General features: G+C 37.2%; 4 protein-coding genes across 6 annotated transcripts in view; 1 reads left to right on the top strand and 3 right to left on the bottom strand.

The window, feature by feature from the left end:
- The window catches only part of lurap1 (leucine rich adaptor protein 1), a 39,778-nt gene that overhangs the window by 3,314 nt on the left and 17,279 nt on the right, over positions 1-19,185 (top strand). The window lies entirely within an intron of this gene.
- On the bottom strand, positions 380-2,919 carry LOC131129513 (cornifelin-like). Of its 2 annotated transcripts, XM_058073154.1 has the most exons (4): positions 2,562-2,919; positions 2,041-2,121; positions 1,774-1,961; positions 380-1,694 (listed from the first exon to the last, which is right to left on the bottom strand). In XM_058073154.1, exons 2-4 carry the CDS (start codon positions 2,105-2,107, stop codon positions 1,485-1,487), a joined length of 465 nt encoding a protein of 154 aa, XP_057929137.1. In that variant the 5' UTR covers positions 2,108-2,121; positions 2,562-2,919; the 3' UTR covers positions 380-1,484. The 2 variants fall into 2 exon arrangements, with proteins under 2 accessions (XP_057929137.1, XP_057929136.1); XM_058073153.1 differs by lacking the exon at positions 2,562-2,919 and having other exon boundaries at positions 2,041-2,203.
- Positions 3,567-7,912, bottom strand: LOC131129514 (cornifelin-like). The gene is made up of 4 exons (XM_058073155.1): positions 7,789-7,912; positions 6,227-6,297; positions 4,746-4,933; positions 3,567-4,622 (listed from the first exon to the last, which is right to left on the bottom strand). The coding sequence occupies exons 2-4, from the start codon at positions 6,294-6,296 to the stop codon at positions 4,500-4,502; spliced, it is 381 nt and encodes a 126-aa protein (XP_057929138.1). The 5' UTR covers position 6,297; positions 7,789-7,912; the 3' UTR covers positions 3,567-4,499.
- Positions 9,878-18,111, bottom strand: ttc22 (tetratricopeptide repeat domain 22). 2 transcript variants are annotated; one of them, XM_058073148.1, is made up of 9 exons: positions 17,666-18,111; positions 15,925-16,225; positions 14,265-14,320; positions 14,068-14,183; positions 13,680-13,798; positions 11,997-12,158; positions 10,982-11,134; positions 10,850-10,924; positions 10,416-10,784 (listed from the first exon to the last, which is right to left on the bottom strand). In XM_058073148.1, exons 1-9 carry the CDS (start codon positions 17,926-17,928, stop codon positions 10,557-10,559), a joined length of 1,473 nt encoding a protein of 490 aa, XP_057929131.1. In that variant the 5' UTR covers positions 17,929-18,111; the 3' UTR covers positions 10,416-10,556. The 2 variants fall into 2 exon arrangements, with proteins under 2 accessions (XP_057929130.1, XP_057929131.1); XM_058073147.1 differs by having other exon boundaries at positions 9,878-10,924; positions 17,666-18,110.

Below are 19,185 nucleotides of genomic sequence, written 5' to 3' on the forward strand. Positions count from 1 at the left end.
CTCAAAATTTAGATACCTTCAGATATTTAAAGTATACCTCCTCTGTATGAATAGAACAGGGTTATACCAAATTACAAATGATCCATACTATCTCCAAAGATACACATTTCAAAGGAAGAACACTCAAAACCAGGAACGTGAGGTGAAACACAACATAATCAATATTTTCGGTGGGAAAATTTGCTGCCTAAAGTCTGAAGTACTTGAGGATTTGAACCACAGCAAGTGTCAGAGGATGAAAATCGTGCAGAGTTTTTGTTTTTTCTTTGCTTTTTTGCTGATTTCCTAACAACACTGACTAACTAACTAACAAACCTGAGGATTATTAGGTTATAGGTTTATTGGCGCAATGAAAACCAAGGTATTTTCATTCATCACGTCTAAAAACAAACAGGAAGGACATCACATGAAAACAATATATCAATCACCTTTTTTAACATTATTTGATGTTTTATTATATTTTATAGTACTTGGGGAAGCAGGTCCAAAGCAGAAAGAGATAGTGAAGTAGAGGAATGCCTACAAATATAGCATTAATAAAGATAGTAGTAACAAGATAATAATAGTACCAGTTTAATCTTTCTTTTGGTAGGTTCCATGTTTATATATCCATACAACACAATATTCTGTGTGCCTCGAAAGAACAGTCCAAATCATGTAAAATAGGCGGTACTGATTCAAAAGGGGTTTGACACCACTGCTATAAGCTTTTTTTTTTTTTTAAATTTGTGTATCGTCACACTGACAAATTCAGTGTCAAGCAGGAAGTACTCTGTTATTCTGTCTAATCAGGTTTTGTTTCTTAAGGTGTGTTCAATCACAATTAGTAAACCACACAGTGAAGTACTTTTAGGCTCTACTTCCTTGAGACTTTATGAGGTGGCATTATGGAAGCAATATTCCATGGAAAGGAAATTATGTCGAGGGTTCAGGGTTGAATTTTAGCTTTGTGTGGCTTGTTTTTATTTATTTATTTTGTTAATGTGATCGTGTCGGCTGCACGGCGAACGAGTGGTTAGCGCGCAGGCCTCACAGCTAGGAGACCCATGTTCAATTCCACCCTCGGCCATCTCTGTGTGGAGTCCCCGTGCATGCGTGGGTTTTCTCCGGGTACTCCGGTTTCCTCCCACATTCCAAAAACATGCTAGGTTAATTAGCGACTCCAAATTGTCCATAGGTATGAATGTGAGTGTGAATGGTTGTTTGTCTATATGTGCCCTGTGATTGGTTGGCCACCAGTCCAGGGTGTACCCCGCCTCTCGTCCGAAGACAGCTGGGATAGGCTCCAGCACCCCTGCGACCCTCGTGAGGAAAATCGGTAGAAAATAAACGAATGAATGAGATAATGTAAAGCTGCAACAAAAGTGTCTTTGAATGCGTTTTCTGTATTTTTTGTGTAATTCATAATTTGTATTTTTTAATTACAATTATTAATGATTAAGTATTTGTAACCCCTTAGAAAGAAAGTAGCACATGTGCATTGTCTACTTGTACTGGAGCTGGTGCGGAACATAATAAGCAGGTGGGCTTGTCTGCTCCGTCATCATCTGAGGAGGTTGTTGGACGACTGGGAATGTTTGGGGTACATTCAAGACAGGCGTCGTTTTGTTTCGCTCTTTCAGCTCACGGTGCATCTGACACCAGCTGCACCACATACAGAAACAGGAAACAGCAATGTCCTTACAGAGGGACCCCTGGGGGTGGGGGGAAAGTATTCAGTCAAGTTGTCAAGTCATTATTTTAGAACATGGCTGTTAGCACTGTGCATCATACCTTGATACCGTATGTTCTGCGAATGGATGTTCTCAGGGACAATGCTGCAGGGGGCACGAAAAAAGGGATCCCCAAAGCTGTGCACAGAGCAGGGCTGAAGATGTCACACAGGGGTAGACATCGGTTCTCTCCATGTTTCCCTGCAACCGTGCAAGCCAGGCAGGGGCAGCACCAGAAACCAAAGCAGCCTGAACAACACATGATCTATGATTATTATCAGTGGGAAACTGGTCCATGGACTTGATTGACCGCGTTATTATATCTTACAAGTATTTGCACTGTAAAAGCAATCACAGAGACCATTTTCCCAGTCTACGAGAGGTTGGGAGGCCATCTTTGCCTGAATAACTTGAGCGAGACAAAAAAAAACACACATTCCAAAACACATCTTACAGCAAATGTTAAAAATTAGTTACTGTAAATTACTGTAAACACATTTACAGTAACCAGCACAAGTATTATTCATGTCTTAAATGGCTTATTTACTCTTATTATGCCTAATATCTTGGGTAGTACAAGGGTAAAGGTGAATATAGGGGTGTTATTCCATGTCTGTATGGCTCTAATGTTAAAAACAATGGTCATCAACAGGTTTTTATGCTCTAACTTTGAAAATATTGCACATATTCATGTGTCTGGAACCGCGTTAAACAACCGGTTACGATGCTATGAATTATCTCAGCGTGAACACTTATAGTCCAGCTTTTTAATGTCAGTTTGTCAAAAAGATTACTCCTCTTGACTGCATGTTTGCAGTTGAAAGTCATATTATTTTCGTAGAATCTTACCTTATGTTAGGTAGATGTGGTCTTTTCACTGGCACAACAGAAATAAATAATGGAAGGCGTGTCATTCTAAATACAGTATGTTGGATAACTAAGTTAATAACATGCTGTCTAACCTGAATCCTTGAACAATTAAAAGAACAAATACACATACTCTGGGGATTCAACTTTAGGTAACTATAAATATAAGTGATAATGACCATTTTCCTTTTTATTGACCCTTGGCACAATATGAAAATTAAATGAATGTATTATTATCAGATATATACTAGGAATTATTTTTTTTGTCACCTATAACACAATGGTAAGATGTGAAAGTTTTTTTCAGATAGCTTAGCGCAGTGATTTTCAACCACTATTCTGTGAGAATTCGTCAGATGTGCCGTAAGGAATCATCCAATATCACTCTAAAAACCTTTTATTAATCGTTTTCTGCGGATATTATGTTATTGTCGAGTGTCCGTGGTGTAAACACGGAAATAGAAAGACGTAGAAAGCTCACACCCGGACACACGGTGTCGCCGCCGTGCAGTGCTTCAGTGCACACGCCGCCATCTTGTGTAGCACAACTTGGCAGCTAAGCGTACGCAGTGTATAAGCTTATATAGGTAGTTTACAGCCGCGCAGTAGGGCATTTTAATGCCTTATCGCGTCCAGAATTACAGAAACCATCAGTAAAAACGCCGAAAGTCGTAAACGAACAAGATAGTGCTACACAAGATGGCGGACTCGCGGTGACAAACACGACCGGCTCATGAGTTTTCTACGTAATGTAGTTCTGTGGGTGGAAAGACTGGCAGAGCAATGTAATATTCGTCCGTGTGGCAACACGTACCTGATTGCCTGTTTCCTCTGATAGACTTAGTGATGCACGTGATAAGTCGTGGTGACATTTGACATTTTGTAACATTTTTGGTTAGTGCTGTGCCGCAAGATTTGTCCAATGTAAAAAAAAGGCTGAAAATCACTGGTTTACCATATACTGACCAAGACTGGATTGGTTTTAGCATATTTAATGTACACAATTGAACAACGTTGCCCCCCACTTCTTTCAATGTTTCTCTATGCTGCCCTCGGTGGAAAAAGTTTGGACACCCTTGCGTTCTGTAAGTATTGACAAACTTACAATAATGATCAGTATTGTACACTAGTAATAATGTTTGTATGATAATGTTCCCGTATTTCTATTATGATTAGTATAAAAAAATCACATAACCCCTTCAATACAGTATTAGGCTATTTGCGACACGAACAGGATACATGCTGCTCTGTCTCACATACCGCTTTACAGCCAGGTGAGGGCGCTGTTGTGCCAGGGGAAATCTTTTTCAACAGTGCTGTGTTTATTTATAGGTAAAGCTGTACTGTAAGCTATATACTAATACTACACGCGGTACTTGGTAATGTTTACTGTAACTTAACGTACTGAGCCTGGTCAAATTTGGTGAATACAATCATTTGCCATTTCTCAAGTTTGACAGTTTATTTACTTGAGTCTTCTGACAATTTCACATACAATTTCTCATACCTCTGGGCCCACCCCAAAAATAATAATGATTGAGGATTTGTGAATAGCAATTGAAAGATAGTTAATTCAAGACCTGAGTAGTATCTTTGAGGAAAATACTCATTTTAACAGGAAGTTGTACGTTGACTTACCGCCCATTTGGTACCAGACCCCAGCTCACGGGACCAAGTGGGGGGATGTCATATGACTTGATGTAAAAAAAAAAAAATCTATCCCTTTAATGATTAACATTCCCCACTGTGGTACATGTCTTATTTTTTGTATTAATTTTCTTACCTTAACTATGTACCAATAAAGGTAATCTCACTAGAAATTAGCTGCAACATCATCATTCCATAAGCCGTAAAAAGACAGAATATCTCAAGCTTGTCTCAGAAAGCCTGCATTTGTTCGATTTCAAGGAGACGCTAGAGTTATGCCGGCTGCATGTTGACGACAGTGGGGTGTTTCTTGCGAAACTTCAGCTCACGGTGCATCTGACACCAGGAGCACCACATGCAGAAGCACGACGTCATGATGTCCTTACAAATGGAGCCCTATGAACAACAAGAGGTCTTATTATTAAGTGCTCTATTCATTTATCCAAGGTGAACTTCCACATTGTTAAGTTCCATTGAAACCCAACACTAGTACATGATATCAGGTACCATGCATCATACCTTGACACCATATCTGTTGCGGATACCGACTCTGAGAGACAAAGCTGCAGGGGGTGCAAACAGAGGGATCCCACAAGCTGTCAAGGCAGCAGGGCTGAGCATGTCGCACACTGGGAGGCATCGGTTCTGCCCAAATTTTCCCGCCACTGAGCAGGCCAGACAAGGGCAGCAAAAGAAACCATAGCAACCTGAAAAAAAACAGATTTGAATTTGAATTGAGTCAACACATTTGGAGTATGTATTTGGGAGATGTTCACCCAAACTGGCACCTATTGTGTTGCTATAAATGGGTTTCTGAGGGGTGCTGAGTGGCGAGTAGACAGGAAGTGACGTTGGGTTTTAGCTTGGTTTGGGTTTTGCCCTTGTTTTTATTTGCGATTTTTATCAGGAATTATTATTAAGATGCAATAAGAGCCTGTTGTTCAGTAACATTACTGACACCTAGTGACCAGTGTGGAATACTACATATCACTTACAGTGTGTCATCTGAATGCCTTGTATTATCTACTCAATTTAGGCAAAACATGCTATAAATGTGTTTCTGAGGGGTGCTGAGTGGCGAGTAGACAGGAAGTGACGTTGGGTTTTGCCCGTGTTTTTATTTGGCATTTTTTTATCCGAGATTATTATTAAGATGCAATAAGAGCCTGTTGTTCCAGCAATCAGTAACATTACTGACACCTAGTGACCAGTGTAGAATACTACATATCACTCACAGCGTATGTCATCTGAATGCCTTGTATTTTATACTCAATTTAGGCAAAACATGCTATAAATGTGTTTCTGAGGGGAGCTGAGTGGCGAGCGGACAGGAAGTGATGTTGGGTTTTAGCTTGGTTTGGGTTTTGCCAGTGTTTTTATTTGCTATTTTTATCAGAGATTATTATTAAGATGCAATAAGAGCCTGTTGTTCCAGCAATCAGTAACATTACTGACACCTAGTGACCAGTATAGAATACTACATATCACTTACAGTGTGTCATCTGAATGCCCTTTATACTCAATTTAGGCAAAAACATGTGTATAATTCCTTCACTATGTGTACGTATATATATATATATATATATATATATATATATATATATATATATATATATATATATATATATTACTAATAATAGTATTCAACCTTAAAACAGCATGAGTTATTCATTCATATATATATATATATATATTTTATCCGACTATGCACCACAATGTATTGGGTTCTTGTTCTGTACACGTTCCCCTGATTGACAAAGTACCGTAGAACAAAGAACATCATTAGGTTGTCATTCCAAGAACTTTTCTCGTTGTACAGGTTCTCTGTTGAGCAATCAAAAGTGAACTTTAGGTGCTGCAACATTGTGGGTGTGGAATGGTTTGAGTTTAGTATCCCCCCCCCGTCCCCAAAATAGCTAAGATTCCTAACATTTCTGCCAGCTGGAAACAAAATATCAATTGTAAGGATTATATACGTTAGTGTAGGAAGTGGTTCTTACAAGAGCATTTGTCTTCACAACAGTCAAAAAGGCCCGTGTTCCACTCTGTCAAAGTCGCTTTGGCCGTCATGCTGAATGATCAAAGAAGACAAGTAAATCACACCATAAACTGCACCTCAACACTTATAACCCGAAAAAAAAAAACACTCAAAAATCTTTTAGGGGAGAGATGTTAGGACGTTGTTATAAGCACATGATAGGTGATGTCACAGTACGACAACACGGACATCTACATGGAAACTCCACATCGAAAGTTTTAGGACTGAAGAAGTCTGCAGTGACTTTTGTAGTTTCTGAATAATGAGCACGTATAGGCCACTATTGACTATTTATGCATGGTTTGGGGAAAAAATTATTAATTTTATTGCTCTATTGCTCTCATTTATTTACTTATGCACAGTGTATTTATATATATATATAGTATATTCTATGTATACACATTTTAGATTATATTTACATTATATGTCTATACAGTATATTTATTTCTTCACTGTGTAAGCACTTTACCACATACTGAAGGATGAAAGGGTCATTTATTTTAATAATAATAATAATCAATTTTTTTTGTATAGCACTTTTCAAAATACTCAAAGACACTTTACATAAGAATGGAGTTGAATAAAAGCAAGTAAACAGAGTAAAAGATACATTAAAATACAACATCCATTTGTTAATACACAGTTAAAACATGAGTAAAAGTGGGGCGGGGCACAGCAGTCAGATATAAAAATTTAGACATTAAAAATAGATTTAACGAGATGGGTAATAAACCAACACATACGCATACAGTACTAAGAGGTTATATGAATATGTATTTCAAGAAAAAAAATTACATTAAAAAGCGTATGAACTTCAGTCTTCCTTATTTTTCTTATTTGTATTTTTTTTTCTTGTTAGAATACATATTTTTTCTTAAAATTTTGAATTTATTTTCATAACATTAATTATAACCTTAGTTTTCAAATATTATAATTTATTTTATTTGTGTTTCATGAAAACTTTTTAAAATAGCGTCTTTTGTCTTTATTATTTCAACTTCATGCTGCGAAAATTATTTTTTTTAGCATATTATGTTATTTTAGACTTTTTTTCATGAAATTATGATTTTTCTCTTAATATTTTCACTTTGTTCTTGTAAAATTACTGTTGATTCTTCCACTTTGCTGTTATTTTTTCAGTTTTCATGTTAAATTCTATGTTTTAGAATGTGCTGCAGGCCCCCCCAGGCAGCGCTTTGGACACCCCTGGTTTAGTTTAGAATAAGCTCTGGAGGAATTTAAAATAGTGCGAGTATAAACCTGTGATGTTCCTTAACGTAACGTAACAAGTTACAGCTAAGTTAATTAAAAGTGAGTTGAAAATTCCTGATGGAATATACTGAGGAGTGTCAAGGGCGTCATCCGAGGCGTTGAAGCAACAATAAGGCCGTCTCCAGGTTCCCCTTATAGAATGATGACAGGGTGATGATAAAAAGAAAAGCCAATCACCATGCACCTCCGACATGTTGGTTTGGGTTAAAAAAAAAAAAAAAAAAAAAGACAAAAAATGTAAATATTTCTTACCTGACTGAGCTGGCGTCTTAACACAGTGGAAAGCTGGAAAGAAGTATAGCTAGTCTGAGGCTGTCGTCCAACTAAAGTGTGCTGAACAATGCCGTAGAACCTGAATGGAGCTTCTACTGTATGTTTTAAAAAGTGGTCATTGTTTTGTCAAGCAGGTGTGTCCAACCACTGGAAGGCTAAAAAATCCTGAAAGACTTGCAACATATTATGCATGCCGAGGATCCTTGCAGGAGGGGGGACGCTCACTGATGGGTGCTTAAATAGCCTTTCAATTACATTCAATTGCAGTGTAAATAATAATAATAAGAAACAATTTAAATACAAATGAATGTAATTCCCGTGTGTTGTTCCTTTTAAGTGGTGTTTATATACTCTATGTATATATTTAAAAAAAAGAACAAAAGCGGAGAAAGCATGCATGGCTGTAAACCTACACGTGAAGAACTCCGCCCTAGAAGGTCTTACTGCACTGCTTTCCGAGTCGTAAAACCTAGTGATTAACCTAGAACACAATGAGTCATCCATTGATTCATAAACTAAAATTAATTAATTAATTATTCTCCTATAGTTAATTTATTTTGATTGCAGCTTCATGCACTAGCCACCCCAGCCAGGGTTGTCCAATGTGCGTCTTGGGGGGGTCGTGTGATGAGAATAAAGTCACAATTTTAACAGAAAAAAGGTTTTATTTTTATGAGAAAAATTTGTCAAATTTATGAAAATATGAAAATAAAATTATGACGAAAATTATATCATTTTAGTATAATTTTTGTAAATTGAGGTTGAAGAAAAAGTTATAATATGGGAACAAAATAGAAAATATTATGAGGAAAAATAATGTCATTTTAGCATAATTTTTGTAAACTGAGGTTGAGGAAAAAGTTATAATATGGGAATAAAGTACAAAATATGAGGAAAAATAATGTCGTTTTAGTATAATTTTTGTAAAATGAGTTTGGGGAAAAAGTTTTATAATATGGGAATAAAGTAGAAAATATTATGAGGAAAAATAATGTCATTTTAGTACAATTTTTGTAAAATGAGTTTGGGGGAAAAAGTTTTTGGGAATAAAGTAGAAAATATTATGAGGAAAAATAATGTAATTTTAGTATAATTTTGTAAACTGAGGTTAAGGAAGAAGTTATAATATGGGAATAAAGTACAAAATATTATGAGGAAAAATTATGTCATTTTAGAGTATTTTTTATAAAACGGGTTTGGGGAAAAGTTCTAATATGGGAATACAGTACAAAATATTATGAGGAAAAATAATGTCATTTTAGGATAATTTTTGTAAAATGAGTTTGAGGAAAAAGTTATAATATGGGAATAAAGTAATACATTTTTTGAGGAAAAATAATGTCATTTAAGTATAATTTTTGTAAACTGAGGTTGAGGAAAAAGTTATAATATGGGAATAAAGTAGAAAATATGAGGACAAATAATGTCATTTTTGTATAATTTTTGTAAAATGAGTTTGAGGAAAAAGTTATAATATGGGAATAAAGTACAAAATATGAGGAAAATAATGTCATTTTAGTATAATTTTTGTAAAATGAGTTTGGGGAAAATGTTATGATATGGGAATAAAGTAAAAAAAAAACATGAAGAAAAATAATGTCATTTTAGTATAATTTTTGTAAAATTAGGTTGAGGAAAAAGTTATAATATGGGAATAAAGTAGAAAATATTATGAGGGAAGATAATGTAATTTTAGCATAATTTTTATAAAATTAGTTTGTGGAAAAGGTTCCAATATGGGAATAAAGTACAAAATATTATGAGGGAAAATTATGTAATTTTAGTGTAATGTTTGTAAAATGAGTTTGAGAAAAAAGTTCTAATATGGGAATAAAGTAGAAAATATTATGAGGGAAAATAATGTCATTTTAGTATAATTTTTGGGGAAAAGGGTCTAATATGGGAATAAAGTACAAAATATTATGAGAAAAAAGTACCAGAAGAATATTTATGAAGATTATTCAGTGGCACTTATGAGAAAATATGGAAATTAATACAAGATTTGGAGTAATTGAAAATGTATTAAATGTCTTAAATACAGTATATCGACATTCATTTTCTATCCTACCACTACTCTTCTTATCTATAGTATGTCATGAGTGGAAATTTGTATTTTTTTATTTGTAAGCATTATTAATATTTTATTCCCTGAACGATGATGATGTGCAACACAGATAATTAAAACTAGTAATAACATTCAAAAAACAACCCCCACACTCCAGCCAAGCAGTTTCACCTTATTTTAATGATATCTGAAGATACACACTGAAGACAGTAATACCATTATTATTATTATTATTATATAAAGTCACATGTCAATCCATCCATTCCATATAGTGCTTATTGTGTTCGGCTTGACGAGGAAAGAACAACTGGATGGTCAGGTGGAGAAATTGACACTCACTAAGTTCTTCTTTAGCCTCCAACTACCTAAACCCGCCCCCACCTGTCTTATTCTATGGAAGCAGGCATTGAATCCAAATGCAGCATCCTGGTGTCTGCTTTAAAATACTACTCATTTTAGTAGAGTAGTCGAGTTCACAGTAAAGTATAGTATAGTATAGTATAGTGTACTTTTGCATCAAGCAAAGGAGAAAGATCTTGTAAACGGTCTCTTCTTGGTTTGTTTCGGCGCCACCGTCTCCAGAAGCCTCCTGACCAGTTCGAGTCGTCCGCTCCTGATGAGCGCCCGAGACAACTCCGTGACCTCCGCTGTGTTTGTCCTGTAAAGCCACCTCAGCTCGGCTTTAACCACATACTCGGGGTACTTCTCCTCCGCTTTTTGCACGCACTGCTCCATCTGGGTGATGATGTGTACGGGGTCGGGGTCCCCCTGCATGAACAGAGCCAGTAAGGCCTGTAGGAGGCAGCGCAGGGCTGTGGTATCGACGCCTGCGGGTCTCTCCAAGTCCAGAGCGTGTTTGAAACAGTCTGCGGCGTTTTGTTCCTCGCCTTTCAGCAGGAGGCAGCGTCCTCTGAGCAAATGGACTTCAGGCAAGCTGTCACCCAGTTCGTACTGCAGCGTATGAGACAGACTCACCAAGGCGTTGTTTATTGCTCCTTCGTCCACCAAAAGGCTCTCCTGCAGCGCATCTACACCCATGTAGTAGTACACCTGGCGAGAAAAGCACAATGAGGTCAAATGTCAAATCGGGTCTCATTTGTGTCCTACCTGTGCCATCTCCAGGTGGGTCCTCAAACTTGGACACACGGTTAAAACTTTATCCAGGTTTTTCCGGGCTTCAGTTAGCATTTGTCTGTCCGGGATTCCGCCTTCCCCGATTTTGGCCTTTTGTAGATCCCTGATGTAAAGCATTGTGTTGATCTAAAAAGGAGCAATATTTTTTGTTCATTCATTCATTCATTGATTGTGTGCAAAAAAAAAAACAAGATTTGTACATATACTGTATAGTTTATATATGAGCCAATTATTCGCTCCGAAAAAAAAAAAAAAACTCCTGTCAACTTATTTGTCATGACTCAATATAATATAGTCACTCACGGTGTCATTTTACAAAGAAGCTTAAACTCATCACACAGCAACTTAACACCCAAAAGATTGGTAAGAAATATACATTATCACATACTACAGTATTAATTGTCCCTGTACCCTAGAAACCGCCCATGAATGATACGGGAAAAGGCCGAAATGATACTGTGTCAAAGCCCAGGGCATAAAATATAAAATAAAAATATGATAAAATATAGAGTTTAACCATGTCCAGTATCAGCCCCCGTAGCTGTCCACTCAGAGCACGCTGCTCTGGTATCGTGCCCGTGAAACAACCAATGAGAGAACAGCGCACGAGTGCTTAGTGCCTAGTGCTTCTCCAGTCACCAAAAAACCCAAACTTGATTAATGGAACTTTAATTGTCAGACATTGATAAGATAAGACTGTTGATAAAATATTATTGTTGAAATATTTTTGCAATTATTGTGTTTACACTGCTTAAATATAATACATGTAATAAACTGAACATTTTCTGGAAACAAAATGGTCTTTTGATTAAATAGTACGTGATAATAAGCTCATGATTAAATAGTATGTGATAATAAGATCATCACATGGTATCATGCCCCCAAGTGATACTGACACTTGGGGGCATGATACCGGGCCTGATACCAGACAAACCATGTGATAACCTATAAATACGAGGTAATGCTAAGATTCCTGATGATCTCGTACCTTGGCGAGGGTACAGTACGCCTGCCAGTTGAGCTCTGGATCTGGAAGCACGTTGAGAGCCATGTTGCAGATCCCCGTGGCCATCTCGTGTTTGCCCAGCAGAAAAAACAGCTTGGCCAGGAGGTTGAGGATGAATGCGTCATCATTTGCCAACTTTATGGCCTACAAAACAAAACAAAAGTGAATATATTTGTGTTTACGGAGCATGGGAAGCGAAGGCCCTTCCTGCCGCTAGTTTTGCCAAAGAAAATATTCAAGTTCAGAAAAGGTTTTGTCAGAGTTTGTGATTCATATCATGTCATGAAAAATGCAGAAACAGATGTTTTGATATGCTAAGACATTGTATATACTTCAATGGCATCACAGCTATGTAAAGTTCTGAGGTGAAAAAATATTATTAGTACGAGCTTCTGCGTTTTTTGGTGATTTAGTTCCATTTTTGATGTTTCAAATATGTCAATTTTCCCATAAATAATCTTCTTAAATTTGTTTTTTTAAATTAGAAATGTATTCCCACAATATTTTGACTTGAGTCCAGTAATATTATAACTTTTTTCCCAACCTAATTTTCCAAAAATTATAATATTTTTGTTTTGTTTCTTTCTCATAATGTTAAGACTAAAATACACTTTTTACATACAAATTTTTTTAACTTTTTTTCTTTTCTTTTTTTCTTGCTATTTTGACTTTATTCTCATTTTTCCATTTTCCTCTTGTAAATTTTCTTCTCTTGTATGATTTGATTCTCATAATATTTTCACTTTATTCCTGTAACAAGTTTTTCCACAATGTAATTTTTTTGTTTGTTTTTCATATTCATATTTATATCATTCATTCGGACTTCTAAAAAATAATGTTTTTAATTTTAATATTCAAAGTTCATGCTACTAAAACAGTGGTTCTCCATTATTTTATCTCATGCCCCTACTGGTGGACAGAACCCCCCCCCCCCAAAAAAAAGACATTGAAATATGTATGTATGAATATTATCGCCCCACTTCTCGAGCAGCGCTGTACTTAAATAATGTTATTTTTCTCCACAATATTACGTTATTCTCATGAAGTTTTTTCTCTTAATATTTTGACTTTATTCTTGCAAATTTACTGATGATTTAAAACATTTTTCTGTTGTTGGCTTTTTTATTAAATGATATTTTTTAGAATGGCACATTCGGCCAATAAAAATGACCGTAAATGGCGTCTGGGCTACATATCTCACGGACCCCCCCCCCCCCCCCCCCCCCCATTTCTGGAGCAGTGCTGTACTAAAATAATGTTACTTTTCTCCACAATATTACGTTACATTTTGTAATTTTTTCTCTCTCAATATTTTGACTTTATTCTTGCAAATTTACTGATGATTTTAAATTTTTTTCTGTTGTTGGCTTTTTTATTAAATTATATTTTTTAGAATGGCACATTCGGCCAATAAAAATGACCGTAAATGGCATCTGAGCCACATTTCTCACGGCCCCACTTATTTTTCTCCACAATATTATGTTATTCTTGTAAAAAAAAAATTCTCTCAATATTTTGACTTTATTCTTGCAAATTTACTGATAATTTTTACATCTTTACTCTTGTTGGCTTTTTTATTAAATTATATTTTTTAGAAGGAATTTTTAAAAATACCACAAATGGCCCCAGGGCCCACATTTTGAACACCCGGGAGTTAGCACTTACAGTTCCATAGCAGGATAGAGGATCAGTGGCCGAGTAGCCACAGTCGTGTACCGACATGGGCACTGCGATGAACTCATCCTGTCTCTCCAGCATGATGCCAATGTAACACCAGGAGAGGGCTGCAAACGAGACGTTAGTCATTTTTACGTGTTGTGTTCAAGTGTTGTCACCCAATAGACTAAATAGATATGATGACCAGGGGAGGCAAGACAAATACATTATGTTTATGTTCTGATGAATGAATGAATTTGACTGCCAAGATGGAGGATTACATATCCAAGCTCAACAGAAGGGGATTGGACTTTTACCACAAAGTAACAGATTGTATAGGCAAGTAGTGCTTTAAGTTGATTTACATTGTAAACACGCGTTGCGTTCATGTGTTTACCTTTTTGTTGTGGTTTCTCAGATTCAAGCGTTTGTCTGAGAAGTCTCAGTCCTTTGTTATAGTGAGAAAGTCTGGAATATTCCACATCCTCTTTAGTCTTGACGATGTCATCCAGTCTGCAAGTAGAGACAACCAAACAATATTACCCTAATACTTTGATCATTTTAGAAAAGTACTATATAATATTAGTTCTATACTTTATATAAATGGTTGCCATCTTAAAGTACCAGCTTCTTTTTTCCTCTACTGGTATCTGAAAAACAGATTCATGATTACTTCAGGCAGGACAAACATTAATACATGTGTTGCAAATATTCATATTTTGAACGAATGAAAATGAAAATTTTCATGAAAAAAAGTCATTGTTTTTAATGAATTATAAATTTAAAACATGCATACTTAGGTATGCCTTAAAGATTCAGAATAATTTTGGACATGGAACCTTTTGTCAGAGTTAGGGGTGTCTAGTAGGGGAGATTAACAAGATTTCTCGTTCAGAAAACAAATGTCCTGTGGCCCCCAGTTTTGGGACAATAATAAATAAATTGTAAATGAACTCAATCATTTTAATACATTGCCATGTGCATGTGTGTCTGACTTTGGTCATTGGTTCAGCACCTAGAACAGCGGCATGAACGGTGTGAGCCCTGTCAGTCCTACACTCTCTTTGTGTTGGTGGTGGAGGCGGGGCTGCTAGCTTACGCCCAGAGTGTAAGATAGTAAAAATTACATTTGTAGATTGCAATATTCTTCATTTTCTACCGCTTATCCTCACGAGGGTCGCGAGGGCTGCTGGAGCCTATCCCAGCTGTCTTCGGGCGAGAGGCGGGGTCCACCCTGGACTGGTGGCCAGCCAATCACAGGGCACATATAGACAAACAACCATTCACACTCACATTCATACCTATGGACAATTTGGAGTCGCCAATTAACCTAGCATGTTTTTGGAATGTGGGAGGAAACCCGGAGTACCCGGAGAAAAAACACGCAAACTCCACACAGAGATGGCCGAGGGTGGAATTGAACTCCGGTGTCCTAGCTGTGAGGCCTGCGTGCTAACCACTTGGCCGCCGTGCAGTCTGGAAATGAACTTCATTCATTCATTCATTTTCTACCGCTTTTCCTCACGAGGGTCGCGGGGGGTGCTGGAGCCTATCCCAGCTGTCTTCGGGCGAGAGGCGGGGTACACCCTAGACTGGTCGCCAGCCAATCACAGGGCACATATAGACAAACAACCATTCACACTCACATTCATACCTATGGACAATTTGGAGTCGCCAATTAACCTAGCATGTTTTTGGAATGTGGGAGGAAACCGGAGTACCCGGAGAAAACCCACGCATGCACGGGGAGAACATGCAAACTCCACATGGCCGAGGGTGGAATTGAACCCTGGTCTCCTAGCTGTGAGGTCTGCGCGCTAACCACTAGACCGCCGTGCCGCCCCAATAATAATAATAATAATAATAAAATGTATTTCAAAGTGCCTTTCAGGACACCCAAGGTCGCTGTACTTTTGTCAGTCATACAGTCTTTTTGGCGTAGGCGGGGCTGCTAGCATACGCCCAGAGTGTAACATAATAGAAATTAAATTTGTAGATTGCAATATATTGTCATATATCTTTTCATTGTATTTTTCTTAAAGGTTAAGTTCAAATCTTGTCTCGTCTTGGAGATCCAACCTCCTGAAAACCCTTGAGTGTTTTGTGACTCCCGTAGTCAGAATGTAAAAAGTAATATTTTTCATAAAAAGGTATTTTATGTGATGTATTATGTATTTAAAAAAATACAGATCCACTAAATACAAATAGACTTCAACTCCTACTACTGGTTCTGATGTCCATGATTCCACCTCACCAGTTGACCCCCATAGTTCAGTGCTCTCTTATACAGCATCAGGGCCGCAGTAAGTCTCTCCCTCAGGTCCTCGTCTCTGTCCAGCTCCACATCATACGGGTAAACGTAGGCCTGTTCGGCCAGGCAGCGGGCCGCCATGTGCCGTGTGTCGTCTTTGGGGTTCTCTCCATTTTCTAAGTCCATGAGCTGGGACACTTTCTCCACACATTCTGCAGCATCCAGCTCTCTTCCCAGCTTGTCGTACACATAACCCAGATTGGCCCAAGCATTGAGGTTACCCGGGTCTTCTTTACAAATGCCCCTGAAAGACCACATGAGATGGACATAGTTGTCAAAATTGGAGTTTGAAATTATTGGAAAAGTTAGGCAAGTTAGGGAAAACCAGCAAAAATGTTTCACCAGAACCCCCAGGCCTGAGTATACTATACTTTATGCTGTTTTCTGATGTTGTTTTTGGTAATGGTAATGGTAATGGTTTTATTTCATTTGAACATGCATCAGATTACAATTGAGTGCATCCCATAATCAGTTCACAGTTCCACATGTCCAAAAGGAGTAGGAAGAAGCAAAGCTTATTAAATCCTACCCCTCCATCTGGTACTTTTAAAATCAGTAACTGTTACATTTGTTCACTTCCTGCTTTCCATAATACAGTTTAAGTTTTTTTTGTTTTTTTTTTAAATAATGCACCTCGTACGGAAGTACGAGGTGATATGAGCATCCAATGCCATAATGGGTACCATAGTAAGTGTCAATATAGTGATATATATAGCACATCATGACTGGTTCAAGACTCTTCATCCTTGTATTTAGCAAACATCAACTGCTTGTATTGTTTCTTGAATTGGCTCATCGTTGTGCATTGTTTGATTTCCTTACTCAATCCATTCCATAGTTTGATTCCACATACTGAAATGCTATGGCTTTTTAACATAGTCCTAGCATAGAAGTGTTTCAAATGTACTTCTTCCCTGAGATCATATTTCTCCTCTCTTGTAGAGAAGTATTGGATGACATTTTTAGCTTATTGGTTATTTTTAGCCTTATGCATAATTTTAGCTGTTATCAGCAAGTTGAAGTATTTGTGATTTTAGAAATAAGAAGTTAGTATGTTCTCTGTAGGCAGCATTATGAATTATCCTTACTGACCTTTTTTGCAGTACATTTAGCGACATTTTGCTTTTATACTTATTAGCCCATATTTCCACAAAATGCTTTGTTCAATATTGAAATATTTCTGGCCACTTTATGTTGTATATTTTGTAATATGAGATTTCCGGCTCAAATTTTTATATTTTGTGATGCCCTGAAATGTATTTTCCTTCACCCTTTCAATGTCTACATTGTCTATTTGTATTTAGCCATTTGTTGGTGGTCAACCCCTACAAAATGTTGGTCTCTGCCGTATATTGAATGAATAATTGGAAAACCAATGACCTTTGGAGTCATTGAGCGGCCATTATTCTCATTGCTTATCATTAACAACGATGAATAAGCTGAACTACAATGACTGGAGACCAGTCATGGATGAATGCTCAACTGAGATGGTTGAGACCCGAGTGCACAATAGCGTACTCAAACCTTAACTAAACAATATCTGACTTAAGTACAAACATGGCTGCAAGTGTCATGTTACAATATGGTCCCTGGCGTCGCCTGAGGGAAATGAATATTGACTCCAGAGTTAAACAAACCGCTGTCTTTGGAACATAGTGGTTATTCTTCTTTAACAATGAAGCACCTGAATATTTCCTCAGCGGTGTGAAGATGGTCGAGGTGAAAAGCCAGCAGGCCGAGAAGATTCCGAACAGCATACTGTAAATATCCGGCTTCAGCCTCCAGCTCCCCCCTGAGGCTCTCCTGTTTCAGGTATGTGTCTCTGTGCCTCAGTTTCACAGGTCCAGAAGGATCACAGTTGAGGTTTAAGTCCAAGTGGAAGTGACCGGGGATATATTCCATGTCCTCCATCAGAGATTCAATATCCTCTGTGTTATCCGCCTCCATGGCCCCCTCCTCCTACTCCTCCTCTCCTCCTACATAGGCTTTGCTACAAAAATAAGGAAGAATATAATGAGACAAAAGATGAAAATCCTGGTGTTACATATGTTGGCGGTGAATAGCGCAAAAATAAAGACGCTAATCCTGCTCAGCCCACACCTTCGTCTGCTTTGACACGATTCACTGCCTGTTCTCGGTGCTTGGTGCAGACAGGTTGAACAGGTTGGACTTGGGAGTGACCAGGAAGAGGAGTACGGCAGTAACATGAAAGTAGTGATTACCAACAATCAATCCCCTTTTCTAGTTAGTCAATGTACACAGTCTTTATCAGCATTCATGCATACACTTAGTATCTATGGTCTATATTATTCAGTGTGGACATGTTTGAGGTCTCTATTTTGTAAGAATGACAGTTCAACCGGCATTCCATGAAGTTTATTCCAATAGTTAAGTATGTTGTTTGTGCTGTGATTTGTGTTGAAAACATTTGTGAAGCCATATCAGCTCATATCAGCAATAGTCAGCTGAAGAATGCGAGCCGTCAAGCGTAGTTGGAATGCATGACTTATTTGTCTTTTACCCTATGGAACAGCAACACAAGCACAGGTGACAGTAATGTGCATCCTTTTAATTAAAGGTGGAAATATTCACTTTCTCTTGTTACAATAACATCCACCCATCTATTTCCCAAGCGGCTTATCCTTATTCGGGGATAAGTGTGGCTTGTTATAATACAAATCACAATAATGTGTCAGCAAAATTATCAGAGAAGAAATGGTCACACTAAAAAGATGGTTTGATGATAATAGATTGTTCTTGAACCTAAGTAAAACTAAAATCATGCTGTTTGTTCAAATACAAATAGACGGTGTAGACATTGAAAGGGTGAACAAAAATAAATTTCTGGGGATCACAAGAGATAAAAATATGAGCTGGAAACCTCATATTACAAAATATACAACATAAAGTGGCCAGAAATATTTCAATATTGAACAAAGCAAAATTTGTTCTCAATCAGAAATCACTCCACACTCTTTATTGCTCTCTGGTTCTACCATATCTTACTTATTGTGTGGAAATATGGGCTAATAACTATAAAAGAAATCTTCACTCGCTAAATGTACTGCAAAAAAGGTCAGTAAGGATAATTCATAATGCCGCCTATAAAAAAACACACTATTATTTCTAAAATCACAAATACTTCAACTTGCTGATACAGTTCATCTTCAAACAGCTAAAATAATGCATAAGGCTAAAAATAAC

The sequence above is a fragment of the Doryrhamphus excisus genome, chromosome 5 (assembly GCF_030265055.1).
Source record: "Doryrhamphus excisus isolate RoL2022-K1 chromosome 5, RoL_Dexc_1.0, whole genome shotgun sequence".
Classification (NCBI taxonomy): Eukaryota; Metazoa; Chordata; class Actinopteri; order Syngnathiformes; family Syngnathidae; genus Doryrhamphus; species Doryrhamphus excisus.